Genomic DNA, 27,899 nt, shown 5'->3' on the forward strand with positions numbered 1-27,899 from the left:
GCAGATCTCAGAGCCAGCAGTGGAAAGACAAGCTAGGGAGTGTTTTCCTTGGCACGTGGGCAGCCTCGGTTCTACCCAATATAGAGGCAGGTTTCCGAAGCTTTCACCGGGGGAATCATTTTGCATTTCCTCTTGGTGACGTTAGCACCTCTGGACGCCCTTCAGAGCGCTCGGAGAAATAAGGGTATTTAGCTTGGAGATAGCAGAGCTCAGGGCTGGCCCTCAGGGTGGCAGTGGAGTGGGGTGCCCGACAGCCATGGCCACTCTTTTCTACTGAACAGTGAAGTTTCAGAGGCCAGATGAAAGTGAGTCGTGCATGTGAATAGATGCAACATTGGCTCTGGTCAGGCCCCAAACATTCTTTGAGCCCCAACTCTAGGCTGGGTTTGATGCTGAGCATGGGAGCATGCAGAGATAGGCAGGGCACAGTACTTGCCCCCAGGAGTGTGATCAAGAATGTGACAGGAGGAGGGAAGCCAATCAGGAGGCAGGAGGAGGCACAGTGGGCCCGGGGGTGTGGGGTGGAGGGCATGTGCAGGGTTTTCATGGGAGAAGGGCAGGAAAGCCTGGAGAAGCAGAGCCCAAGGAGCAGTGAGAGCTCCCTAGGGAGCTTTCAGGATGTCTGTTGGGGGCGGAAAGCCACAGAGTAACTTTACGGGGGCTGGGGGGCAAGCATGGCCTGACAGGAGTTGAGCAAGATCACAGGGTGGAGTCTGGAACAAAAGGCAGGGGATGAGGGAGGAGATGGTGAGGCACTTCTGTTAACAGGCTCAGTACCAGAGACAGGCCGTCAGCAAAGGTTTGTGGCCTTCCAACCTAAGCCTGAGATCAAGGCTGCAACCAGGAGCTAAGGGTACTTGCAAAATCACTTGCCAGAAACAAAATACTTGCCTCTTACAGAGAGGAGGAAAGGAGGAAAAGAGGAAGGAAAAAGGGAAGGAAGGAGAGAAGGAGAGAAGGAGAGAGGGAGGGAGGGAGGGAGGAAGGAAGGAAGGAAGGAAGGAAGGAAGGAAGGAAGGAAGGAAGGAAGGAAGGAAGGAAGGAACGAGCAAAGGAGGGATAAAGAATGGATCCTGCTTTCTTTTATTTCTAAAAGTAGTACATATTTGTAGCTAATGACTGAAACAATATGACATTCTGTAAGTCAGAAAACAACCCTAAAGTGCCATGCCCAAAGATGGCTGCTGCTAACAGGCTGAGCAGTGTATTCTTTGTGTTTATGTCTCCATTTGTGATGTAGATGTAGATGTTTTTTTCAGTTAATGACACATCACAGATATTTTTCTAAATCAGTCCTTAAAAACATTTTATTCTTTTAATAATATTCCACTGCTAGTATATAAAAGAATTTATCTAAACCATGCAATTTTTTATGATTAATGAATCATAAAGAATGCTACAATGACTATTACTTGTTAGTATTTGACAATTTGTATGAGTGTTGCTGTAGAATAAGTTTCTAGGAGTGAAATTGCTGGCTCCTAGAAAATGTATGTTTGAAATTTTGGTAGATACTGCCAAGTCTCCCCTAAAAGTTTCTGTTGGTTTCTGCTGCACTCTTATCCACCCCAAGTATTATCAATCATTTTGATTTTTGTCAGTATAAGTGGCAAAAATAATCTCATTTTAATATGTACTTCTTTGATTACTAGTTAGCCTTGAGGGTCTTTCACATTTTTTTTCTGGTACCAGGGAATTAAACCCAGGTGTGCTTAACCACTCAGTTACATCTCCAGTCCTTTGTATTTTATTTAGGGACAGGGTCTCACTGAGTTGCTTAGTGCTTTGCTAAGTTGCTGAGGCTGAACTCGAGATCCTCCTGCCTCAGCCTCCAGAGCTGCTGGAATTACAGGCGTGGCCATTGCACCCGCCTAACTGCCACGTCTTTATTCGTCATCTCTCTCTTCCATAGGAGCATGCGGCTCATCCTCTGTGACATTTGCCTTCACTGTAGCAGCTTTGTATATCAGCTGTCCTGTGAACTACAAGTATCTTAACACTCTAGTGTTTGCCGCCCTGTCAGGTTTTGGTGTGCTAGAGTCAAAAAGAACTGCAACTATTTCTAACTTTTTAAGGTATGAAAGATTTTAAATAACATTCAGTTTTTCTTTAAAGGTTCTATGAACGAGTTTCATAAAACTCTCTAGGTATGGTAGTTTTAATTACAGTGTCTTTCTCAATATTTTTACATAAAATATTAGTAGTTTTTAATTTAATTTAATAAAAACATTAATATTAACAGAAGTTTTTGCCTCTTCTTGAGACAATTTGGGAGAAAAGTAGATTTCCCTAATAAGCAACCATGTCATCTAGATTTCCAACTGTGTTGCCATAAAATTACAATTATTTTAATATCTCCTCCATGCATGCAGTCATAGCCCCTTCTCTCACCCCTAACATTGTACTTCTGTGTTTTCTTTCTTTTTTTCTCTCTCTATTATTCATACCAAAAGATTCTCTATCCATTTCTTTCAAAGAACCAACTTTCATTTTTTTTAATACTCTGCTGGACTTTTGATTTTTAAAAATTAATTATTTCTGCTTTTATATTTGTGTTCTTGTTTTTGCTGTGTTTTTATTATTTTCTGTATAATAAATTGTAATTCTTTATGATGAATACTAAGACCAGGCATTTTTTTCTTTCTAAAGTGTGGACTTTTCTCTTGGTACGGTTATAAGGTTTTGATTACATTATGTGTGGATAGTTAGTGATTTTAATTTCTTCTTTCATCTCTGAGTTATTTGGTGAAAGTTTTCTCTTTATTAAATTATTATTATTTTTAGAAGTTGTTTTTATCCCTGGGGCAAAGGAAGGAGTGAAATTGCTCCAGACCCACCAAAACCACATGGATTATGAGTGTGGGAGGTAGGATTTCCCCCAAAAGAAAACCGAGGGCTGTTTCCAAAAGAATTAGGGAGTGAATATTGCCTAGACAAAAGTGACCATTTCTTTTCTTTTGCCAATAAAGTTGCTAGAGATTTAAATGAGATGGTACATGTAGCACAGGGTCTATCCCAAAACAATGCCAATAGCAATACAGACTAGTGCCTCTCCTCACCCCTTTTCTTTCTGCTGATCAGAACCCCAGCACATGCCTTGCCATCCCAGCTCTCCAGGGACACTTGGAGATAATAGGTTAGTTAGTTCCTTGCACTTCCACAGGTGACCTCCAGGGTGCACAGGGGTCTTAGCTGTGTCCTCATTTCACCTTGGGGAGCCTGAAGGAGACTTGGCTCCTCTGGACCCCAGGATACTGTCCAGGCTGCAGGACTTTGTCCACATGACTTTGTGATTCATGAGCCAGGACACCAAAACATAAATGAAGCCATGTGCTCCTGCAGAAAACACGGCTTCTCACCGCCTGACATGTGACCGCTGGGGCCTGCCTGCCCCTTTCCTGCAGACCAGGAAGCATATGTCTCCATGACAGCAAGCAGCCCACGGACTTCCCATAGGGATGTTCTTTAAATGAGGATCTGTTCTGAAGCCGCTGTTTTATATGCTTGATATTAATTAGCAGGCACTAATTAATACACATAGTCTCCATCTTCTCAGGGAGCCAGGGCTGCCTGCAGAAAATGGAATTGCTTTGTGCTCTCTCAGGAAAAAAAAAAAAAAAACCAAACCACAAACCCTAATGAGCAGCTGCTGTTATTTCATTGGGAACTTCTGGGGACAGTTGATGTGATCGAACCCCACAGTGCAGTTCTGAGTGCCAACACGCCTCATCTCTGAAGTCTGAGAGTGGGCTTCCCAAGGCAGAGTGGGAGAATATGGGAAAAAGTCTTCCATCTCAAAGTTTGAAAACGAGAGAAAATAGAACGCTTGAGATGAAAATGTGGCACTTTTTTTACCGCAAAGGTTTTTTTTCCCCTCAACACAGCAGAATTTTCCTTATTGAAAAGAAAGCCGTGTGAGAAAAACCAAAACCAGACTCGGGCTGGAAGCGAGACGGGGCGGTGATGGGAGAACAAGGGCGCAGTGAGTCCCTGGGCCTGCAGGAGCCCCAGGCCAGCCACGGGCTTTGGCTCAGGGAGGCTGCGAGTGCCTGGCCTTGTAGAGGGCTCTGCACCACTGAACATGGGTGTCCCTCCGCCGTAGAGCAGGGGTCTGTTCAGGAGAGCGCCTCCTTTGTCCTCGGGCTCCCTCCTTGGGGCTGGAGCATCTTGTGGATGCCTCTGAAGGGAGCCTGGATTCAGGTCAGGAAGCAGGGGCGGCCACCCACCCCTCATGCTGAGGCCAGCCCAGCCTCAGCTAAGGCTTCACTGAAGCACAGCCAGCCAAGGGCTGCCGACTCCCGGCCCTGGGGGTCCTTGCCCCACCACAGCAGTCTGGCTGGCGCTCGTGTGGCAGCCACAGCAGTGTCACCAGGCCCTGTGTGGGGCACCAAGAAGCAGCAGAGCAGACGTGTGGTGTGGGGCATTGCCCCCGACAGAAGAGGGCCAGTCTGCGGCTAGGCGTGGCATGGGGCTGGTGCCAGCTGCCAGCAGTGTCCTCAGGAGGCAGGCCACAGTGGGCTTCCTCACACTTCCAGCTCTGTGGCCAGAACCCTTGTCCCTGAGCCTCCCAGCCCCCAGCCCCTAGCACTGCTCTCTGTTCCAAGCCTTTGAAGTCCAATAGGCCTGACTCACACTTGCAAGCTGTGTGACCTTGGCCTGTCACTTTTCTTCTTAAGCCTCAGTTTCTAACCTGTAAAATGGGAGAATGAGAATACTTGCTGGTCAGGATTGCTGCAAAAGGACATGAGATAAGCAGTGCATGTCCTCCCGGTAGCAGACAGTGGCTGGGACTGTTGCAGCTGCTTCCCCTGAAGAGTCCACACTTCCCCTTCCAGCCTAGTCCCTGGCATTGCTCAACCCTGCAGCAGCCAAAGCCAGTGGCTGGTCCAGTTACTGCCCATCTTCATGGGCCAACAGCACAGTGTCATCTGCTTCAGTAACTGTCTAAATAGGAATAGGAACTGTGATGTCCAGCTGTGCTGTCCCCTCCAGATGGAAGCTCCCAGCATGGTCCAGCTGGGGGTGGCCTTGTGTGACCAGCATCTGGGCACCATGCATGGTTATGGCAAATGCAGCTGGGTGTTTCTGTCTCGAACATCCTGCTGCTTTTCCCAGTGGGACCTCACAAGGTCCCAGCTTAGCTTTTGGGCCACTTTGATGGTCCAGGCCCTGGGCCAGGAGACTCCCTTCAGTCACAGTTATTACCCACTTTCACAGTCAAGGGAACTAAGGCCCCAGGAGGCAGAGCGCCTCACCTGAGGCCACCCGCACTCTGGCAGTGGCAGAGGCAGGGCCCCAGGTCTGCCTCTGAGCCCCACACTCACATCTGCCTGTCATGCTGCAGATCTGGCTGAGCCCCCAAGGCTGGTGGGCCACTGGTGATGGGACCTGGGACAGATATGCCCCAGTGGGCACCAGGAGAGTTGGGAGTAGGAGGTGGTTGGTATGGCAGGGAGAGGGAGCCACAGTCTCTTTATGAGCCCTCCGGGAGAGAGTGGGCCCCAGAGAAATCAGGCAAAGAAGAGCCATTGCCTGCTGCCCCCCAGCTTCAGCTATGTCCCCATTTTACCAGGCATTGGAGGATCTGGCTGAAGGAAAAGAAGGACTGACACTACGCAGACTGTACAGACTTGTGTGCAAATCCTGCCTCTGCCACTCTCCCACTGTGTGACCTCAGGCAAGCAACACAACCTCTCAGCTCCACTTCTTTCCTCTATATGACAGGGATGAGTCCTCCTGCCACAGTGTTGTTCTTAATAGATTAGTAACCTGGCCAAAGCCAGTAGTTTAGGACCTAGGGGGGCATAGTGAGTGCTCAGCAAACACCGGCTATTGTCATGGTCACTTGACTCTCGGTGTCTCTTCAGTGACAGAACAACATGTGCTTCGTAGTTATTGTCTGGGTTGAATAAAATATGCCTTCATTCCAGTGTTCCCTTCTTCAGCTGGTGTTTACCACCAGCTCCTCTGTGCTCTATTCCAGACGCCAGGGACTGAGCTCGAGGAACAGGACACACCGCCCATTCTCAGGGTTTAGGCTGGTGGGGAGTCAGGCCTTAAGTACACGGATGACACAATCATGTCTCCGACTGGAGCTGTGGTGAGCACTAACAGACAGAGGGATTAGCCCAGCACTTGGCACAGTGCCAGCTGGAGGTAGTTATTCTTATGATTTCCTTATGCTTCGGGTGTATAAGTATTTCCTAATATGGACTAATATGACACAGAAAAGGTTTCCCTGAAAACTTTGTTAGCTACAGAAGATTTGCTGCTTCTGTGGCCATTTTGGTTGCAGAAGTGAAAGACTGTCTATGCAGAGGTTCTGTCCAGTCATCCCCAGAGGCAGGTTGCCCCAGGTCACTGGAGCCAGGGGCCTCCTTTGGGGGTGTCATCCCATCCTCTCAGCACACTGTGGCCTGAGGAGCAGGCAGGAGCTAGAGTATGCGTGCTTCCTGGGGGGGGGGGGGACCATGAACATGCTGCTCTCAGGCAGTAGCGAGCCCCCCACTCCCAGAGTGCAAGGAGGGGCTGGGGCTGGCGCAGCAGCCAGACAGACCTGATGCAAGACCCAGAACACTTGCTGTGAGGCCCCGGGGGTAGGCGCCTTCACCCCTGAGCTTTAGTTGTCTCCTCCTTCTTCCCAGAGTTGATGCAACAAAGAGGGGACAGTTCTGTCTTGCAATGGACCCCCAGGAGCAGAAGTCCCCCTCTGCCCTTATCCTGCTCTGGGCTGAGGTTTGCCCAGCCCCTCTGAGTCAGGCAGGCTGACATCTGAGTGCTGCGTCTCAGTCACACTGCCTGGTGGCCCACATCCCTCCGCCCGCTCCTCAGTTCTGGGGATGCTTTCTGTTGTGGTTGAGGCAATAATGGGATTTTCAGGATTGCCATTGCCGAGTCCTTGGGGAGGTAACTGAGTTACATTTTTAAGAGGAGAGAGGAAAAACAAAGAGGAAGAATAAATCCATGGATTCAAACCTACCAGGCTTAGAGCTTCTGTACAAGGGAAATTATTTCTAATTATTAAAATTTTGGAAGCATAGTACCACCAGAAAGAAAGGAAGTAGAAATGACTCCTATGAGAAGTGCTAGCATGTGTTTCTGTGATTTAATGGTTTCCCGTAACAATGTGTAGCTATTTTAAAAGTAGACGAATGAGTCATGGTATCCAGCACCAGTGGTCCACTGTGGTAGCAGGAAGCATGTACTCCAGAGGAGACAGGCTTGGGTTGGACTCCTATCTCCAGCACTTACCAGCTGGGTGACCTCCAACAAGTTACACATCCTCTCTGAGTTTTCTTTCCTCCTCAAAAAATGGGTGTTAGGAGGACAAATAAGATAATAGGCATATAATTCTTAGTGCAGTGCTCACCCATCCATACCAAACTCTAAATCACCAGTTTAATTTTCTGTTTGTAATAATTCTTAGTCATTTAATAGTAAACTTTTAAGACTATAAAATTACCACTTCGACCAGAATCATACTTTTGATATGTAGTATTACTGTTATCATTTTCAAACAGATTTTTTTAAATTTTAGATTGTGTTTTCTGTGACCTAGGAGTTACTTGTGAGTGTGTGTGTGTGTGTGTGTGTGTGTGTGTGTGTGTGTGTTTTCAAATGGTTAGAATTTTTTAGTATTTAAATCCTAGATATGTTATAGTAAGGTCAAAGAATGTGAATAATATGGTATTTACTTTTTAGAACGAATTGAACCTTTCTTCATAACCTAGTATAAACAAAAATGTTTTAAGTAATCTATGGTAATCCATGGGTATTTGAAAAGAACTATATAAAAACAAGATTGCTAATTTTGTTACTATACTACTATATCATATATGCATACAAATTGGCAATCTGAATTCCCCCAGCTCTTTACTGGACTGTTAAGGCCTTGTATTTATATCACACCTATTTTAAGCATCCTCAGGAGAATTCTCTGTCTTTGTACTGAGAACTTTTCCATTTTTAATCTCTTCTTTTGTTCTCTAGTTAATTTATGATTATATATGTGTGTGCATGCATGCATATTATATGGACAAACTTACACTTAAGTGAAAAAGTGAAGAGAATTCAGCCTGTGTTAGTAAGCTTTTTGTTGCTTTGAAAAAGTACCTGAGATAAACAACTTAAAGAAGGAAGGAGTTATTTTGGCTCCTTATTTCAGAGGTTTCAGTTCATGGTTGGCTGGCTCCATTTTTTTCTGGGCCTGTGGTGAGGCAGAGTATCATGGCAGAAGGGAGTAGCAGAGCATAGCTGCTTACCTCATGGTGACTAGAAGGTGGAGTGAGAGACAAGGAATGGGAGAGATGAGATACAGTCCCCAAAGGCATGCCTCCAAGGACCCACTGCTTCCAACTAGGTTCCACCTCCTCATCTCCACCACCGCCCAGTAGCTCATTTAGCCGTGAATCCCTCAGTGGATTAATCCATTCTTAAGGTTAGAGCCCTCATGATCCAGTCACTTCCCTAAATCTCTACCTCTGGAGCTTTCCATACATGAACCTTTGGGAGATGCTCCAGATCCAAACTATAACAACCCAAACGGATGTCCTCCTCAACATGACAGTTTCAACCTATTAAATAAGTTACACTGGTTGGTGAAAAACAAGTATTCATCTCATGTCCTGTTGTTTTCAATTTGGGTTATAAGTAAAGGGCTTTATTGTTGGAAAAAGTATGAACAAGAAATGTCAAAATCTGCCAGCATTCATTTGGGATGTTGCTCAGATGTTCAATTTACAGTCTGCATGAAAAATGAGGAGTTGGGGTCAGGATTGGAACTGCAACACAGACAGGATCTCAGGTCTCCGAAAGCTACCCTTCCCTCCTCCTTGCACAGCAGGGCTATTTTATGCTCTTTTGCTCTGATCAGTAGTACACTCCTACCACAATTCAATATCTTCTTTAATTTTAGGGATCTATCTTCTGGATTTAATCTACATCGATTCTGCATATCCTGCCTCAGGCAGCATCATGGAAAATGAACAAAGATCTAATCAGATGAACAATATTCTCCGAATAATTGCTGATTTACAAGTTTCCTGCAGCTATGGTTAGTAACCTTGTTTGTTGAGATTTTGAAATCTTGTATCATTGAAATTTGGGACCAACATCAGATTTCTTCTGGAGTAAGAAAACTTCAGAAACCAGGTAGTCCAACAAAGCTCTTCATTTTAATATCTCAAGCTTCAGATATGTGCTAGATCCTTTCTACATGGGTTTGACCTTCAAAGACCACTGTCCAGGTCAGCCTTCCTCTGACAGGCACTTGTGTTCTCTGCACAGGGGCCTCCCTTGTCCCAGAGCCCCCACTCACCCTGGCCAACAGAGCTGTCACAGACACAGACCTCAGGTCAGACAGACTCAGTTCAAGTCTCAGAACTAACCCTTGAAAAGTCACTTTCTCCTCTCTACGGTTTGTTCAAGTGTGAAAGTGGGGCCATGACATGAGCCACACCCTGGACACAGCCCTTGGGTTTCCGCCGAGCGCAGGGAGTCCAGACCCCTGCCACTGTTGGCCTCACCTGCCACCCGTCATCAGCTCATGGAGCAGGTGTCGTTATCCACGTTTCACAGACAAGAACAGAGACTAGAGAAACAAAAAGACCTTCAGAATCTGGCAGCCAAGGGGCGGGGCCTCCAAGGGCTCCCACAGCACCTGGACACTGCCCAGAAAACCAGGGTCCTCCCCACCCATCCTCTTCACGGCTTCCCTGGCTCCAGCCACTTGATGTGTCTGTCCCACCCCGGGGCCCCCTCAGCAGGAGGGCAGTGACTGGCATCAGTCACTCCAAGAAAGAGAGGCAGTGCCGTGTGGCCCAGCCTCAGCTGACCTGGGTCCACCTGGCTCTGCCACTTCTCAGTTGTCCAGGTTCATCCTCCATGACACAGGGTTATTATTTCTCCTATGTGAGGCTGAGTGAAGGTTAAGATAGAAGATACCTGTGAGTCATCTGAAGCCCAGCCCAGTTCAGACAGGTGCTCAGACACAGGACCCCTCCTTTTCTTCCCAGGTTGCAGCCGCTAAAGCCATGGGCCATCATCTGGGTTGGGCTTGTGCACCCAAATCGGTGACTCCTGCATTCCTGTCACACAGGCAGTGGGCAGGCATGGGAGGTTCACCTGATTGTCCCAGTGGACACCTGCAGGGGGCACAGACAGCTGTTTCTGGTCTGTTCTGGAGGCCAGGGCACCCTCTTTTCCCAACCCTGAGCTCTAGTGGAGGCCTCAGATTCTCTTTCCTGGTCAGAGAACCATGGTGGCCTTGGAGGGTATTGTCTGTGGCCCACACCTTTGGGGTCACTCTTCAAGAGCAGAACCCAGGTCTGACCACTCCTCTGTGCCTAGCACAGAATCTGACACTGAGGGCCTCAGGGAATGAGCCTCAGTAGCCAAGAAGTGTCTAAATAGAAATTCCTGTACTTCTCCTTTGGGCCTGGAGATGGGAGAGACTGAGGCCCCTGGGTTTTGTCCGCCTTTTGCAGATCACCTCACAACACTGCCCCACGTGCAGAAGTACCTGAAATCAGTACGCTACATTGAAGAGCTCCAGAAGTTTGTGGAAGATGACAACTACAAGTGAGTCACCACCCACTCCTGAGTCAGGCCTACCAGCTGCTGTTGACCCTAGCATTCAGGTCCTTGGGGGTGATCCAGCCCTTATTGGGACCAATGAGTGACAGACCCCCATGCCCCAGCACCCACAGCACTGCATGCCCTATGACCCCACAGCAGTGCCGCCTGCATAGCCCTAGCGCCTCAGGCCCCATGGTCCGAGCTGTTGCATTCCCTTCTGAGCATGGCTTTCCCGTGCAGCCTGGGGGGCGTGAGAGTGAACCCCAGCACCATCCCTGCCCAGTCCCTGTGGGTAGACCCCCTTCTCAGAAAGACCACTGCAGGTCCTGTGACTCATCGTCCACTCACCATGCTCTGGTTCTCAGTTCTTTCTTCACTGGAGACACCTGGGAGTATATCCAGCACTTCTGTCTTTGGAGGGAGAAGGCGGACTTTTGGTGTCAACTCTGCCATATTGGTTGGGCATCCTTTTGGCTCATTTTGAGTTTGATGTCAACTATGAGCCTTAGTTATTTTTCATGTAACCTGATACAAAGCCAGTCTCAGCCATCTTGCCATTGATCATTTGATACCTAAATGTCAATTTTACAGGTTTTATTTTAAATTTTATCTTACTGGTTCCTTCCAGTGTACCATGATTCCTTTGAATTTTGTTATCTAGTATGAATTTTTTTCTCTCTCTCTTCCAGTTTTGTGTCTACAAATTTGATCTTCCTGATTAGTTGGTATTCATCTAAGCCAGGGAAAACTGTAGAGAGGAGCCATGGCCTCTGAGTCACACCCAGGGATCTGAGGTGGCTGCTCAGCAGCGCCCCACCTGGCCAGCTCTGCAGGAGTGGTTTGCTATCCTGGCTGTAAATCAGAGCTGCCCTGAACACTTGATAACCATCCAGATGGTTATCTGGATGGGGTCTGGAGATTTGTCTTCTTTCAGAGCTCCCCTATGTGGTTCTAAGATCATAGACATAACATCTTAGTTGTTCTTATAAAATAATTTGTCAAAATTAAAAATAATGCGAAATTGTGATCTATTACATAATAGCAACAAAAATAAATAAAGGCCAGAGATTACCATTAAAACTACAGTTCCTCACAATCAAGCTAGCTTGCTTTATTCACAAAGCATTTGCTGTTCCTGAAAAGAGTGCCCTGCAGCCGAGACTATTCCTGCTTAGGTTCTGGGTAATATTTTCCATTCATGCGCCAGACTTTCAATTTAAAGAGACAGTAGTTTTTCATTAACGCTAATATGCTTTAAGGAGAAAAATGGTCTATAAATACTTGTGACCATGAGACAATCCCTGGACAGGCTGCAGATTGTGAGTGATTACTCCTTCTTTTCTGAAGGTCGAAGAGCACTCTCAACACTTGATGCTAAAGGACAGTGAGCCTGAGGTTTACAAAGGCCCTTTGTTGTGGCCAAATGGGCAAGCCCAGCAGGGAAGGCTACATTTTGGCCCCAACCAGCCACCACTGCGGGCTCCCTTCCCAGGGAGGTCCTGGCTTGAGTAGAAAGAGGCAGACAGGGCCTGTGATTCTGCTGGGGGCCCACCCTCCATGGCCAGCTCCCCCGCCCAGGCAGACTGGCTTCTCACCCTTACTTAGGACATTGGTGATATTACTTGCCTAACACTTCCTGTCTGCTTTGAGATAGTGCACCAGGAGGCCAAGTCAGTGCTTTGTCCTTCTCAGTCTTTTGTCTCTTTTACTGATTTTTTGATTACCCAAATTCCTACCACCTAGAAAGCATAACCATTAGCATTAAGTAAACATCATTCTGGACATTTTTCTCTGTGTGGAAAACTTACATGTACAAGAAGAAGGATAGACCAATGGATAGATGCAAGGATGGAATTTATTAAAATAGGATCATACCTCCCTTACTATTTTTAATCAAAGTATTAATTTTATTTTAATTCAACCAGAAAAAGGAACTAAAATACAAGTCAGGAATCTCTGCTCTCTAAATAGGTATTTCTTTTACAAGGGACATTATTTCCCAAATGAGCCTCCTTAGATTCTTTAAAGGAGTCAGAGAAAGCATGAAGAGGCTGAATCAGTGAGTCTTCTTGTATCTGGGTTCTACTGAGGCCAGTACCAGTTGGCTCTGGTTTTGAAAGATTGAACTGAGCACTGTTCCCTCCCTCACCTCCACCACCTTCCAGATTTTTGTTAGTTGTGTTATTATTGGACCACATAGTCCAAGTCTATAACATAAACATGTTCAGGAATCATAATTCCTACCATTTCATATTTTTAAATGGATTCAATTCTTACCACCTGTTGTTCCTCTGCATTGTCTCCGTTCCTGGAGTCTTTATTTTAAAAATGATCCCTTACTTAGCTGAATGTCATCAGGAAGCAGGCCCCTCCCGGCCTCATGGCTCCTGCACTGAGTCCTCCATGGAAATGTCTGTGTGGTCTGGGGGCTCTGCTCTCCCCTAGATCTGCAGACCTTGCGCATGGCTTCCTGGCTTTGAGTGCTGCTGTAGAGAAAAGTCTCAAGCAATTCCATGTTTTGTCTGCCTGGGGTTGAAGAACCCCATGAAACGCCAGAGCCCTATAGGGTACAGCCTCAGAGCACAGAGTCTCCTGGGCACGCAGGGCTTCTCTGCTCCTTTGGACTTCCTCTTCTGTACCATTTTTTGGCTTCTGTCTTTCAGGGAGCCATGTGTTTCATGCTCTTTGCCCTCCTTGTCCTCAACTCCTCTCTGAGGGCTTTGATCTCCTCCTCAGTCTTCAGTGGTCTCCAGGTGACCTGTTTCCGCTTAGAGGTTTGGCCAGCACACTCTTGTTTCAGTCAGTCTTCCATTTGGTCCCCACAGCCCACAGTCTCCTGTTCCATCCTATTCCTTTGTGTCATCATCTCACTTTTCAGATTTTATTGTGTTCAGCCATCTTCTTAATAAGCCCTCCCTCCACTGACAGAGCCCAGGGGTATTTCCTCTGCTCCTGCTCAGGCCAGGGCAGCACTGCCTCCCTTTCTCTTTCCTTCTTTGTGGTGGTGCTGGGCTATTTCTTTTCTTCTTGCTTCCATTCAGGAGACTTTCTGAATGTCCCATGCCTCTGCTACAGCAGGGACCCTCCTCCTTTGTACAGAGGGACTGGTTCCCCTCTTGCTGGCCGGGAGCCCAGGGGTCCTGGATTTCCCCCACTATAGCCTGGGGAAGTCGGAGGCACCACCTCCCTGGAGACAGTAAGCAAGCATTCAGTTTGTTATGTGGGCTTGGGGTTTCCTTACCTCACTGGGGCTGGCTCCACTCCAGAAAGGGTACTCAGGTTGCCAGCTGTGGCCCATGGAGCCTTCATGCATGTCAGAGCATCCCTGCGCTGCTCTGCCACTGCTGGCCCTGTGGACTTGGGAAAGGAAGCTACTTAGCCCCATCGCTCCTCAGTTTCTTCCTTTATGAAATGTATGCAGCTGTGATCAGGAGCCTGGATTCCACGGCTACCATGGTCCCTCACAGACATCCCATCTCCCAACCCCAAATGTACATATACTCTATTCCCCCTCTCAGAAGCCAGGGCACATCTGATTTTGTGAAAATCTTTGTTTACAGATTGTCACTCAGAATTGAACCAGGAAGCAGCTCTCCGAGACTAGTTTCATCCAAGGAAGATCTTGCAGGTAATGTAGCTACTCAGGTGGGATGAGCCCTGATGGCCTGAAGGTGGCCTTGCCTGTGGAGACAAAGGACACAGCTGAGTTTGGAGTGCAGCAGACAACTGTCCCCACTCACAGCCTCCCATGCCAACCTGCCAGGCTCCTGACCACATGGGACACCCTGTGCAGAGGCTCCCTGGAGGACCCTGGGTGTGAACAGCCCCAAGAAAGGGAAAAGTAGAGCCCCAAGTTGGAATTATGCATGAGGAACAGAAAGACCCAGGGTCTTCTCCAGGCCACCCAGACTTTTACCACTGGGGCTGCACATGGGTTCAGGGTTATGTGCTCCTGAGGGGTGCACTGGATGCCTAGGGTGTTTGGTATCACTGGGTCCAGGTGGCTCATCCTCCTGGGAGCACTGGATTTGTTCACCCATTGGGGAATGCACACACCCACACACATTCCTGGTGATGAGGCCCAAGCCCCAGCTCTGCCTTTTCCCAGCTTGACATGTGGCTTCTCTGGCCCTCAGCAGCCTCTTCCACAGAGTGGTGCTGAGATGGTACACCCTGTAGGGCTGCCGCAATTCCTGGGAAGTTGGGCCCGTAGAGCATCACATGCCAGTGCCACCACGTGTGGCAGTACCTCAGGTGTTGGCAGCTTCACTGTCATTTTCGTGTTGCCTTCTAGTCTCAGTCCAGCCAACTCTCAGTGACCAGGGCTGATCTCCACTGCTGCCCAGGGAGAGGTCAGGGTGGGGGTCCAGGTGTACTTCCTTTTCCTGGTTTGAGCTCTGGATCACACCAACCTGCATTCTAGGCCATTGCAGTCTTAGATAAGTGACTTCACCCCTCTGGGTCTGTTTCCTTACCTATAAAATGAGATAATAAAACCATCATCCCAGGAATGTTAGGATGCTGTTTGGAAGCCATCCAGTGTAGTCTAACGTGCAGTATTTGGGAAGGGGTGGCAAGCTGCTGCCTGGTGCCGTGCCACCTCCAGCTTTGGATGTGGGCTTGGTCAGGTGCCATCTCACAGGGGCCAGCAAGCTCTGGGCCAAAGCCAGCCCACCCCGATTTTTGCATAGGAGGATGCACAGCCATACCTACCCCTTGACAGATTGCCCGTCTGCTTTCAATGGCAGAGTTGAGTGGGGGGACAAGGCCCCTGTGGCCTGCAAAGCCTAGAATCCTTATGCCTGGCCCTGAGCCTCGTGCTGCACCCTCCTGCCAGCGCCCTGCCTCTCCTGCACCACACGTCCCCTCTAGTCATCCCTGGGCTCCTTTGTCCCATTTCTATTTTCCCCACTAGACTAAAAGCCTCTTGATGGAAGGGCCCAGTGTGAAACTCCTCCTGCCCAGCACAGAGGGGCCCTGGGTAGATGCCTCAGTCACCTGCCTCACCCCTCAGCCTGGCCCTGGAGCTCCTGGCACCCAGTCCTGGAGGCAGCTCCAGCATGGGCCGACCGCTGACTTTGCACAGCCTTCCAGGGAAGTGCTGATGCTGGCAAGTTTCAATTGAGTGGAGTGAGCCCGGCATACAGGAGTGTTTTCCACCAGTCTTCCTAATCCCTGGCTTCAGCCCTGGAAGCAGGATGCGAAGGTTTGGTGTTGATCACCGAGGGCTGGGGAGTGTCTGAAGGCTGAAGCACACTCAGTGACCCCAGCTTCCTGCTTGCAGCCTCCAAGGGCAGGGAGGAGGGTGCTACTGCAGCCGGGGGCAGATAGGGGATCCTGCAGAGGGCAGGACCAGAAGGGCAGCTCCAGGGAGGCCTCTCTGGGTCTGGCAGTTAGACTGAGCCACGTGGCAGGAGCCCGACCAGACTCAGGAACTGGAATGTGCCTCATGCAGTCCCAGGAATGGGAGGAACGTAGGCTCCCTCAGTTCCTCAGGAGGGGGGTTAGGCTCCTTTGGGGCTCTTTCCAGCAGTCAGGAAAAGACCTGCCAAGGAAAGACCCCAAGATGCGCTCATTCATTCATTCAAGACACACGCTATGGGCTTGCATGGGCCAAGCACTTGCTGTGAGCCAGATGCCCAGCAACAGCAAGGCAAGACTCTGCCCCCACCCTGTACTTCTGCTTGGTGGGGAAGACAGGCAGAACCAGCAAGGGCAAGGACAGGCATGTTCAGAACCAAAAGGAGGCCACTGTGAGCAGACCAAGATGACCAGCAGTGGGGCAGGGCACTCTCTGACCCTTCTCTAGACAGCAACTCTGCCTCAGAGGCTGGGAGGCCTTGACCTTGGCACTGATAGCAGCCATGGTTGCAGCCTCTCTAGGACTTCGATTTTCTTCAGAAGTAGTCTCCAAGCTACAGCCTACCTTTGGCTCCTTGGATAGCCCCTACTCCCACAGAGGACTGTCCCCCACTTCCTAGCCCTGGGGAATTGCGGTCATGCACTTCCAACAAATAGGCTTGAGAAAAGAGGTGAAGAAACCTCAGTTTCCAGGTCTGTGGAGGAAAAGGCCAGGAATGCCACATTTTCAAACCCTTGCTCTCCCACATGTAATGTTTAGCTTACATAAATGAACTAACTCCTGCCTGGAGAGAAAAATTTGCACAGAATGCTGACCCCCCGCCTCCCCCCACCCCCGCGCCCCAGAGAGGGCAAGGCATGTTTTTATGATCTTGGAACTGGTGAGGGCATTTCCAGATTGACCCCACCTCCACATGGCTTTCCCAAGGGACACTTGTCCTCTGACTGGAGTGCCTTGACCTTGGCCTCCATGCCCTGCACCTGCACTTCAGATACTCTCGGATACACCTTTCTGTCTCCTGGTTTTAAAGCCTAGTGCCAGGCAGACCAAGGCTCAGAGCCCGACTCAGCACCTGGGAGCTGTGGGGCCCCAGGCAGTTGGTTTAATCCCTTTGAGCCTTGGTTTTCCTGGAAACAGGAATGCTCATGCAGACTCAGCACAGGGTCACTAGAGGAGTCTCTGAAGAGGTGCTGGGAAGCCCGTGCACAGCACCTGTGCACTGTGCCTCTCAGGAATGCCCTCAGCCCTCCCAGGCAGGCTCCCATGAGGAGCCGCCAGCACTGCACATGGGACCACGGCCCTTGCCCAGCCCTTACTCAGGTACTCATCAGGGTCACAAAACAACCACTTTATGACAAATGTACATTCTGCGGGTCAGAAAGTCAGACTGAGGGGCTGAGGTCACCTGGAGCCATCGTTATTCTGATGCTTGGTGCTTGCTGGGGCTGGGGCTGCAGCAGTGGCAGAACACAGCACCTGGGCTTCCTCACAGTATGGCAGCAGCTAAGACAGCAGACTCTAAGACTGGAGCCAGCTGGCTGTCTCCCAGAGTGAATGTCCTAGGAGGGCATAAAGAAGCTTGCCTGGCAGAGTTCACAAGCCAGACTTGCTCTGTGAGTCAGGCCAGCCATGAGGCCTGCTCAGGCCTAAGGAGAGGGGTGAAGACCCTACCACTCATGCAATAATGGACTGTGTGTACTTTTTAAAGCCAGCACCCAGCTAATCCACAGGAGGGAAACAGGCTGGAAGCTGCTGCTCCATCCCCACCCCCATCCTCCCAAGCACTGCCATGTGTTCACTCAGTGCCCCTGATGCCTTCCTGTGATGTGGGCCATTCTGTAGGCAAAGATGCCAGGGGCTCGCCCAGCCTCACTTGTCAAAGAAGTGGCAGATTGTTAGTCCCGGAACCTGGACAGGTGTGTCACCTACCTCTAACACATGGGAAAAGCAGAGTGTGAGTGAGGGCCCCAGACCAGTCAGGGCTCTGCCCCTGTTGCCCTGTGCACCTGTGCAGTACAAGTAAGCACCTGTCCAGGATACCCCTGGGGTACTCCTGCCTCCCTACACACACTTGGAGTCACTCGCTGCCTCCCTGGTCCTCGGATGCTAGTTCTATTGGAATTAGAACTCCAAACCCGACTGGTGCTAACTCTTCTTGTCTCACCCTAACTGGGGTGCTTCAGGCCCAGGTGCTTGTGACAAAAGAGCAGCAGAGTGTGGCTTCCTCTCCCCCTGTCCCTCTACTTGCTAACTACAGCCTAGGGTGGGACGCAGTCAGAGCAGTGGGTGCTGCTGCCTTCGGGCACTGTGCCTTCCAGGTGGTGGTCAGTGCACCTGTGCCGCCACTCCTGGGAACTCGCACCAGTGTTCCAGAGACTCTGTCAGTCCCTGGCCAAGACAGATGTGCACTCTTTCCAGGGACCCTTCTGTAGCCCCTTCTGTGTCCCCTCAGAGTAGATCCCACCACCTGCTTCTCACTTGCATGCTCTCAAGCCCTCTCCTCGCAGGGCCCCCTTGGTCCACAGAGGCCACACCCACCCTTGTTCTGACTGACATGAGAACACAGCTAACCCTCCTATGGCCACTGCTGTCCTCTGGCTGTGGCCATATTGGCATCCTCAGGCCTGATAAGGTGCCAGGAGCCCCCTAGGTCTCCCACCAGGGAGAGACATTTTGGGCCCCAAGTGGTCTGTTGGAGACGTCAGGTTCTGCTTGATGAGGAAAAGAGCAGCCCAGGGACGGGGGTAGGGCCTCCCTCCCTTCACAGGCTCCTTCCTCTGGAAACCTTTTCTCTCTTCAGAATAGGGGAGGACCTCTCCACAAGCAGCTCAAGGTCAAGCAGCGGGGCCAAGACTCAAGCCCACTCTGCCCAGTCACACTCTCCTGCTGGGAGTTACTGCTCACAGGCACCAGGGTTCCCTGGCTCCCTGTAGCCTGGGAGTCTACACCTTCTGTCTGTGAGAAGAGTAGGTCACAACCTCAGCCCAGTCGAGGGGTGATTGGATGCCGTTTTCAGGAGGAAATGAACCGGGGCCTTCTGCGTGGTGTGTGAGCTAGATCTTGGCTTGCAATAAGGACCCGTGAGAGCCACAGGTTGAGGAACAGAAAAAGTATGTGAAAGTAAAAGTGACCATTTCTCAGACCCCTCCATGAAACCCGCTCTGAGACTTCTATGTAGAGGTGTCCAGTATCCCCACGAGCCACAGGGCTCCAGCAGACCCAAAAGGGCCTGAGTCCTCAGTCTGGAAACAGGACTATCTATACAGGCAGGCAGGAAACAGAGGACACTGAGCCTTCACTTGGGCAGAATCCACCCTACACACCAGAGGCTGGGACGGTGGTGGCAGGAGCTCCCAATGGCACATTGTCATGCCTCCTCCAATGAGGAAAGACACACTTTGGAGGAGCCAGCCTTGAGCCTCCCACTCAGCTGGGTCAGAGGCGGGACTGGAACTCAAGTCTTGTGACTCCAAGTTAAGTAGTTTCCCCTCTGTCACAGCTGCCTCCTATTAATTTCCGATGTGTGAGACTTGGAAAGCACCCCTTCAAGTAGACTGGAATAGGACAGGGCTGGCCCAGGGCAGCACTCAGAGGCAGCTTGAAACCCGTGGGAAAGAGGCGCCCCAGCCCAGCCCATGTCCTCCTGAGCAGCCCTGCGTGGCCCGCCAGTGGCCTCCGGACACCAACCCCACACTAGTCTGCTCACCATCCCTCAAACCCCTCCCTGAGTGCAGGGCACCACTCCAGGAGGGTAACTCTGAGTTCCCTCCCTCCACATCTCTCCTGGCTGCCTCCTGGACACCTCTCAGCCACACCTCTCCACCACACCTGCAGCTTCAAGTTGGCCACATCCAGTGAGTGGCTCTCCAGCCCCAGGCACTTCCTAGGGTGGGAATCTGAGGGCATCAGAGTGCCTGCCCCTCATGAAACTCCAGGCTCCTCACAGCCTACTATCACCTGAGTCTGCATATGCAGCTCCTTCTGCCTCCATCGCTGCTCACACCAGAGCTCTTCTTGCATCAGCTGGGGGGTTGGATTTTCCAGAATTCTCTGATCTTTCCCCTGGGTTCTCAAATGCAGCAGCCAGGCTCTCCCACTCGCCAGCTGCTCACCTGGGTCGGTTACTGAACCCTCTGATCCTCAGGTTCCACATTGTCAAATTGAGGTAATAACAGTACCTGCACAACAGTGTTGTGGCAATAAATAAATGCTGTGGACCAAGCATTTGTCATGGCTTGGGGCACCTCGTGGACGCCCAGTAAACCTTAGCAGTGAGCATCATCACCATCACTGTGGTGGTGTTACACTCTTGGGGTAGTTGGTGCCCCTGCTGCATTGATTATTCTTATTCTCCCGACAAAGCAGGTGTCTCTCCTGGGTTCAGTTACCTTTCCTAACCTGACTGCCAATCCACGAAGGCAGAACAAAACCTTTCTAATCCATGCTGTAGCTCCCGTGCTTGGCCCAGAGGCAGCCCCTAGGTCAGGACTCAGGAAACATTTGTGGCAGCAGGAGGCAGGTACACTGTGTGGCTGACCTCTACCTGGGAGGCTGTAGGAACAGGATCACCATTCCTGTTTTGCAGATGTAGCCTGAGGGCTCAGAGGGGTGAGGTGACTTGCCCAAGACCACTCAGCCTGAATAACAGACACAAGTGGGAACCCAGGCCTGACCACCTCTGGATCCCAAGTCCTTTGTCATCACCGTTCCTTATCCTTTACCCTAACCATTCCCAGGCCATTATTAGAAGGCCCTGTGGTTTTTTTCTCTTCTAATCAATGAGTGGTCTTTTGTACAGTGTTTTGGTTTCTTGAGAGAAATGTAATGAAAACCAGATCTTTTTTTTCAACACATAATATCTCGTTCCCCACAGAGACTGTCAGTTCTCATATGTTCCAATAAAACTGCTAAAGAAACAGCCACTTAAAGAGCTTTAAAGATTATTCATGGAAAAATTATGCTGAGGAAAAATAGAGCAATCCTCTGAGATAGTCAAGCCACATGGTCAGTTTTTCCAGCTGTCCGTGCCATATCAGGCCAGGCAGTGGGGACTGCACTCTGCTATGAAGTGGAGAGCCCCAGCTCATTGATGCCACTGCCACCCTGCCCCTTCCTCTTCCTGAGAACAGGACAAGCAAACTTGCCAGCTGCCCAGCTCAACAACAGAACCAGAAGACACGTGTCCCTGGCACTGTCACGTGGGGGCCACCCCAGGCTTAGCGGGACAGGAACGTGAGGCCTTTCAGTAGCAAAGGGTGTCACTTACTGGCAGAGAGGCCCCCCCATCTGGGTCCCAGCTGAATGGAAATTCTTCTGGTTCCACGTCAGACCCAGGCTGTTGGTCAACAGTGCAGGGGGCGGAGGAGTGGCTGCAACCCAGAGCAGGGAAAGCAGATCAGCTCTGACACTGGCCCAGGAGGCCACAGGCTCTTCCGCTGGGGTCCTCCCAACCCAAGCTGGTTGAGGGGCACCTGAGGCCAGGCATGCCTCCCACGACTCCAGAGCAGAAAGGGGAGGGACTCATCCGGGTCTAGTCCTGGACAGGGAATCGAGAGTTGAGTAGAATAGACGGAAGCAGGTCCAGGGATTCTGGAGAACTCAAAATGGGAAGTCAAGCCAGCAAGCAGGAGCCACATGCAGAGGTCATTGTGGTCCTGTTGTTGTGGATTGGTCTACTAGATTCTGTTCTCAAGACGCCACCTGAAAGCAGAAACATCAGATAAGCAGTGGGGCTGCCCAGTCTGTGGAGCCCTGTGCACAGCAGGACCCAGTTAGGAGCCAGGCAAGAGTGAGCAGGCCTTGGGCAACCAGCGGAGGCTGCAGCACCCTGCAGCTTTGTGGCCCCATTGTGCCTCTTATCCTCCCTCTAAAGTGGCCATGACAAAAGAACCCACTTCAGAGGAGTCAGCAAGTCAGCGAGCCAGGTCATGGACAACTCTCAATTAGTGCACAACAGGCGCCAGGCCCTCCCCTTCCTTCCTAAGTTCAGCGGCTGGCTACCCATTCCGGATTCCCTGGAGAGGGTCACCTGCTCCCCAGATCCCTCATGTGGTCTCTCTGTGCCTCCTTCCTTGTGTTCTGGCTAGTGCTGGGGTTTTGAGCCACTGCATTGTGCCCTGCCCCTGGAAGAGGGCCACACACCTGGGTTCAGTCCTGCCTCCAGCAGGTGGCAGCTCTGTAAGCCCCACTTCCTGTTCTGTACAATGGAGTTGCTCAGCGTGCCCACGTCCAGTACTGCAGGGCTGGCGCACAGCATGGTACTGGGTTGCAGTGCCGAATCAGTTGGCGTCATTATCACTTCTGCTCCATGCCAGGGCCTCTGGGCTTCCACATAAACCTCAGAAGGAGGAGCAATGCAGCCTGACCTTTAGAAACCACTTTTGTGCACCAGGGCGGGAGCCTGAGTGACTCAGGCAGTGGGACCGTAATCCTCACACGGCTGCTGATAAACAAGGCGGTTCCACCCTCTGAATTCTTCCCCAGCAATAGTGCAAAAGCAAAACAAAGCAGGATGGTTTTCATTCTTCTTCCTCCTCAGTGACTGCATGAGCTGTTTCCCCCTACGCAGAGCCTGCCTGGGTCCCAGCATTTCAAGTGGAGGGCTTTCCCCAGGGGTGCCTCAGGGTCAACTGCAGAGCTTGTGCAGAAAGCAAGGCCCTCTCACTCTCCAGATGCATCTGACACCTCCCCTGGGTAAGAACCAGGGCCTCAAAGATCCATCCTGCAGACGTGGATCCCCTCATTAATAAAACACATGGAAGCTTAGGTGCAATTTCAGTCCCCCACACTCAGAAGCCTTCCCTAGACTCTTCTGGCTTTGCAAAGTCAAGGTTAAGAAAGTTTGCTTTAGGAATCATGTGCCCTTGGTTCCATTATTATGCATTGGTCTATCAGATCCTGTTCTCAAGATGCCACCTGGAAGCAGGAATTGAGACATCAGACATCCAGTGGGACCTGTACACAGGGGGACCCAGGCCATCCTGGCAGTGGGTTGTCAGCCTCGGGAGTCAATGACATTGGGAAGGAAATGTCAGTATCTGTAGAAGCTACAAAGTTCAAGCTCTTGTGGACCTTGCCCCATGTATGACAGCCAGACCAGGGCCTCACCCCAAACCTGGGTCTCCTACACCTGAGCCTGCACCCCATCCACCCCCATTGTCCTCCCTCTGCTCTGTTCACAGGCCCCTCTGCAGGCTCCAGCTCAGCGAGGTTCCGCCGGAGGCCCACCTGTCCCGATGCGTCTGTGGCCGGCAGCTTGCCCACGCCACCAGTCCCCAGACACAGGAAGAGCCACAGCCTGGGCAACAAGTGGGTGACTGCACAACCCTCCCCCTGGCTTCAGACTGGCCTGCTTTGGTGGGCATGGGCTGAAGGAATGCTGGGTGATCCCTGAGGTTGGCGAGGGTTCAGGAAGAGCCCATGGTGGCACCATCTGTGTGCCATTCACAGGGATGCCAGGCTCTGGGGCTAATGAAGTGGAGAAAGGATGCAGGGAGGCAACTTTGTGGGATTCCAGAAAACATGCCCCAACTCAGTGACTCACTTAGTCAGAAACCCAGATCCAGTGGACATCAGCAACTGTCCTCAGGGCAGTGTTGGGTGTCCAGTGGTGTCTATCTTCAGCCCAGTGAACCTGCTAGCTTACTGCCCTATGAGGTGTACAGCTAGGGGATGTGTAGATCCTCAGCATGACTGGGGACAGCCATGCCTGTGTCCCCTGGGCACTGGGCACAGACTCCTGGTCAGATGATTCCATCCTTCCCTCCCTTCCCTCTTTCCTGCCTGCCTTTGGTTGCCTCCTTCCCGCCCTCCTGCAGCCTTCCCTTCCTGCATTCTTCCTCCACCACTCAGGCACAGTCTCAGCCCCAGCCCTGGCTGGCCTGGAGGAGCTCACGGGCTGAGGGTGGAGAGAGTTGCTTTCTAGGTCCCTGGTGCTTCCTTCCCTTTGGTGGATCCTCTGCCACACACCCATGGGGCTGAAGTCACTGAGAACCGCGCAGGCCTCTACTATTATGCATGCTGTAAGAATGAGTCCAGTGAGGGTCACAAGGTGATGTCCCTTGCAATAGTGAGGAGGTGTTGGAGTCAGGACCGGACCCAGTGCACATGACTCCAGATCAGCCATGCTGGCCACACCCACTGTGCCTCCGTCATGTGCCTCGCTCACAAGCCTCATGTTCATCCTGGGAGACGGGCAGGGCAAGCAGTGTTAGTCCCTATGGATGGATGGAGAAACTGAGGCTCTGGAAAAGGATGTGACTTGCCCAAGTTCATGCCATGAGAGAGGACAGGACCAGACTGTCCGCGGCTCTGGGCAGAGCCTATTCCTGCAGCTGCACTCTGGGCCCCGGTCCCCAGAGCAGGGGCAGCCGCCATTACACTGCAGATAAGGAGCTTTGCCTTCTTTCTTCCTTTCCATTTCCAGTATGATGTGTCAGTTGAGTGTAGTTGAGAGTAAAAGTGCGACATTCCCATCGGAGAAAGCCAGGCACCTTCTGGATGACAGTGTTCTAGAGTCCCGCAGCCCCCGCAAGGGCCTCACCCTCACCTCCTCCGCCATCACCAATGGACTCTCCCTAGGTAAGCGCTCCAGCCTGCACACCACAGGCAAGGGGCCACAGGCCCGGCGTGTGCTCTGTGTCTGTCTCTGTCACTGTGCCACGCCCAGTAGCACTTGCTCCGGGGAACCCAATGGCCCCTCACCCCTCCAGAGGTGACTCACTGCAGAAATCCCCCGGAGTTAGGGAAGCCTCTACTTCTTAGCCACATGGGCTTCAGGAAGAGCCCCGATTGTCCTCTTCCAGTCGGTAGCCCTGAGTGTGGTGGGCAGGTGGAAGAGGCAGCTGAGCTGCTGCCACCATAGCACTTATCCCAGGCAGAGCCACTCTCCAGAATACTGCAGGGCAAAGCAAAGAGAGCTGCTTTGGGTGGCAGCTGGATGGGCCACTGGGTTGCTATTTGGGTACTTGTCTTTATGCTGAGAAACCAGAGGAAGGACAAAACTATGATCTTCAGGGATGCAATTGCATCACTGAGCATCAGCCGGAAAAGGTGCTCATATCAATGGAAGGGACAGAAATTGTGCTGCTGAGGCTGGGGCAGGGGACACAGAAGTAGGGCTGAGGCCAGCGTTGAGCTCTAGTCACAGAGCCATCCCCCTGGTGCCAGGGGAGGCAAGGTGGACACCCCCATCTTTGCTACCAACAGACCAGTGCCCCCTCTGGTGGCCTTTGCCTTTCAGTGTGCCTGTGCTTGCCTATGCTTCCGTGGTCGGTGTGTCTGTGTGTTTGTCTGCTTCCCTTACCAGGGAGTTCTCCCAGGTCTGGTGGGACAGAGTTCCCAAGCTGGGAGTCTGATCTGATAAGGACTATAGGGCAGTGGGCCAGGAGCAGGGGGAGGCAATAGGAAACCCAGGCAGGACTCTCACGTCCCACAAACCCGTGAATTAGGCCAGTCTCAGGTTGTGGCAGTGTCAGTCCAGGGGGCAGCTGCCCCAGAAGTTGTGACAAGCAAGCTGTGTCTACCTCCTGTCCTTGGGGGAAGTCGTCCTGTTTGGACATGGGCAGGGGTGGAGAGGAGCTCAGGACAATGCGTCCCGGCTCACAGGTGTGCCTTGGAAGAAGGGTTCTGTGCCACATGCCAGGAAAGACCAGTTAAACAAGGCAAGCAGGCTCTTCCCGGGACCTTACTGTGCTCATTGGCATTGTGACCCCTTCAGTGACCCCTCAGAACCTGCACATTCCCAGACTCCACTCAGGAACTCCTTTTCCTAGAAGTACGTGGTAGGAGCGAGGTTCTGAGGAGCACGCTCAGGCAAATGCAGATCCAACAGTGTTCGGCTGGGCCCAGAACAGCTGTTTGACATCCAGGAAACTGTCGAAGCTGTGCCTGAGTGCAGGCCTGCTCTTCCCAAGGCAGAAGATGAGTGAGGTGTGTGCTGCCCAGCATCCAGGGGGAGATCACGGAGGTCATTTGGTCCTAGCTCCTCAAGTCAGGGAACGCAAAATGTTTTTCCATTTGGGGCTGAAAGTTCCTGAGTAAGCAGCCATGTGTGCACATGCCCTGCTTGGAGCAGGCTTGTCTGGCTTTCCACCCCTTAGATGAGAGCGTTGCTTAGACTGATCCAAGGGGCCACGGGCTCCCCCAGCTCCATCCAGCTGCTTGGCTAGGTGCTCTTCAGGCAAAAGCGCTTGAACCTCAGAGCCTCTGAAGTCCGAGAAGGTACAGAACACAGTGCATGGATGCTTGAGTGACAGGAAAAAAATCTCTCCTTGGAGAGGTTCTGGTGGTCCCTACAGAAGCAGGGAGTCCCAGTCTGTCCCAGGCACAGGCCTATGGGGAGGACAAGTGTGTTAAAGGGGCACAGCCCAGACCTTGTCTCTATCTCCAAGGCCAGGGGTCAGCAGGGCCCTCCCTCAAGACGTCAGGCTGATCTGAGTCAGCCACCCTGTGACTAGCATCTAGTCCAGCCCTGACCTTGCAGGTAGAAGAGCTCACATGGCCTCTGTCCCCATCAGGTAAGGCCTGTTCCAGCCCTGCTTCCCCTGGGCCAGCAGGGAGGCCTGAGGTCAGGCAGTGGGAAGCAGGTGCAGGCCCCATCTGGGAACGGAGGGACAGGGTGGTTCTTTCAGCCCTCCCAGAACAGAGTCAGAAATAGCAGCAAAAACTCAAGTCATGTTGCTGCCCACAGACTCAGAAAGCCATGGCCTCTGCCCTGTGACCCCGGAGACAGGCCCCTCTCTGCGAGGCTACTGCACTCACTCATCTGTGTTCCTTTTCCAGGCAGTAGTGAGAGCTCAGAGTTTAGTGAAGAGATGTCTTCAGGGCTGGAAAGGTGAGTGTGGCCTCAGCACAGCCTCCCTCCTGTCCCACCTCAGAGCCCAGGGAGTTGGAGACAGGCTCTGGCAGGGACAGCCCTGCCCCGTTGCTGTGCCTCCACTGGGTGGCCCCATGGCTCATCAGCTGGAATGAGCAGGAGGAGTGTGCGGTCCTGACCCCCATGCACTGAGTAGAACTTCTTCCAGCCCAGCTGCAGGAGTCCTGAGAGCAGACCGGGTTTGTAATGCTGGTTCTTGAAACTGGAAGCCTGAGAATTGACTAGTCTTGAGATGTGCTCGTGGCTCCACCTGGTGTACTCTGAGAGTATTGCACCACACAGCCTTGGGCCTTGGGCCTGGCATTTACTGAACACCACCCTGCTGGGCACTAGTGACAGGGAAATGGCCACCCCTGCCATGCACCCTCTTGACTCCTTTGGCCCATGGTTTGGATGCCTGTGTAGAGCCTGTCTGCCTGGGTGTCCAGCCTCTCACTCAGGCACTCTCCCATTACACACGCTCCACGTACCAAGGCTTCCTGAGTCAGCACCAGGGCTCTGGGGCCATCAGGAAACTGTGAATGGGTATCCTACAGCTGCAGTGCTGCTGAAGGTGGAGGTCACCTTGATGACACAAGGTCTGAGGACAGGCAGGAGGAAATCAGTAATGAAGAATGTTTCAGAGAAGTAGGCCTTCTCTGTCCTTCAGGGTGGGTCCTCCACCAACATCCAGGGGCCTGTGCACACAGAGTCCCCCTATATTCTCACAGCTGCACACACAGTTATACTCACACCTACGTATGCACGGCCCGCACATTCCCACAACTCTTACGCTTGTCCGTGTGCACTCACACGTGTACATACACAAACACACATGCACATTCGTGTGCTTCCGTGCATGTACACTCCACTCACATGCACACACATGTGTGCGCGTACATGTACGTCACACCACACACATGTACATGGGTGCACACAGCTGACATTCACGCCTCCTCTGATGCTGAAGCTTCTCTCACCTCAGTCCCCACAATCATAAAATGACCAGAGAGAAGGTTGATCCCATCTAGCTGCTCCCCAGGCAGAGGGCTGTCCTGGTCAGGGGCTGTGCTCGGCACTCCCCAGGTGCCGCTGCCTCTGGGCTGC

The 27,899-nt window shown here is 51.5% G+C and overlaps 1 protein-coding gene across 16 annotated transcripts in view; it reads left to right on the forward strand.

Moving 5' to 3' along the window:
• Positions 1 to 27,899, forward strand: part of RALGPS1 (Ral GEF with PH domain and SH3 binding motif 1) — a 265,526-nt gene that overhangs the window by 216,009 nt on the left and 21,618 nt on the right. For 10 of the 16 annotated variants that reach the window (XR_013759595.1, XM_079112919.1, XM_079112914.1 and 7 more), the window contains 6 exons: positions 8,915 to 9,052; positions 10,485 to 10,578; positions 14,136 to 14,203; positions 23,119 to 23,245; positions 24,363 to 24,517; positions 26,720 to 26,771. Coding sequence is in view for 15 of the 16 variants with exons in the window: in XM_079112919.1 (XP_078969045.1) it covers positions 8,915 to 9,052; positions 10,485 to 10,578; positions 14,136 to 14,203; positions 23,119 to 23,245; positions 24,363 to 24,517; positions 26,720 to 26,771 (634 nt within the window). In the remaining variant the exon portion in view is untranslated. Of the gene's footprint in view, positions 1 to 8,914; positions 9,053 to 10,484; positions 10,579 to 14,135; positions 14,204 to 23,118; positions 23,246 to 24,362; positions 24,518 to 25,806; positions 25,845 to 26,719; positions 26,772 to 27,899 lie in introns of those variants that run through there. The other 6 variants (XM_079112918.1, XM_079112927.1, XM_079112926.1 and 3 more) reach the window with 2 other exon arrangements.

Source organism: Sciurus vulgaris (assembly GCF_902686455.1).
Source record: "Sciurus vulgaris genome assembly, chromosome: 15".
NCBI lineage: Eukaryota > Metazoa > Chordata > Mammalia > Rodentia > Sciuridae > Sciurus > Sciurus vulgaris.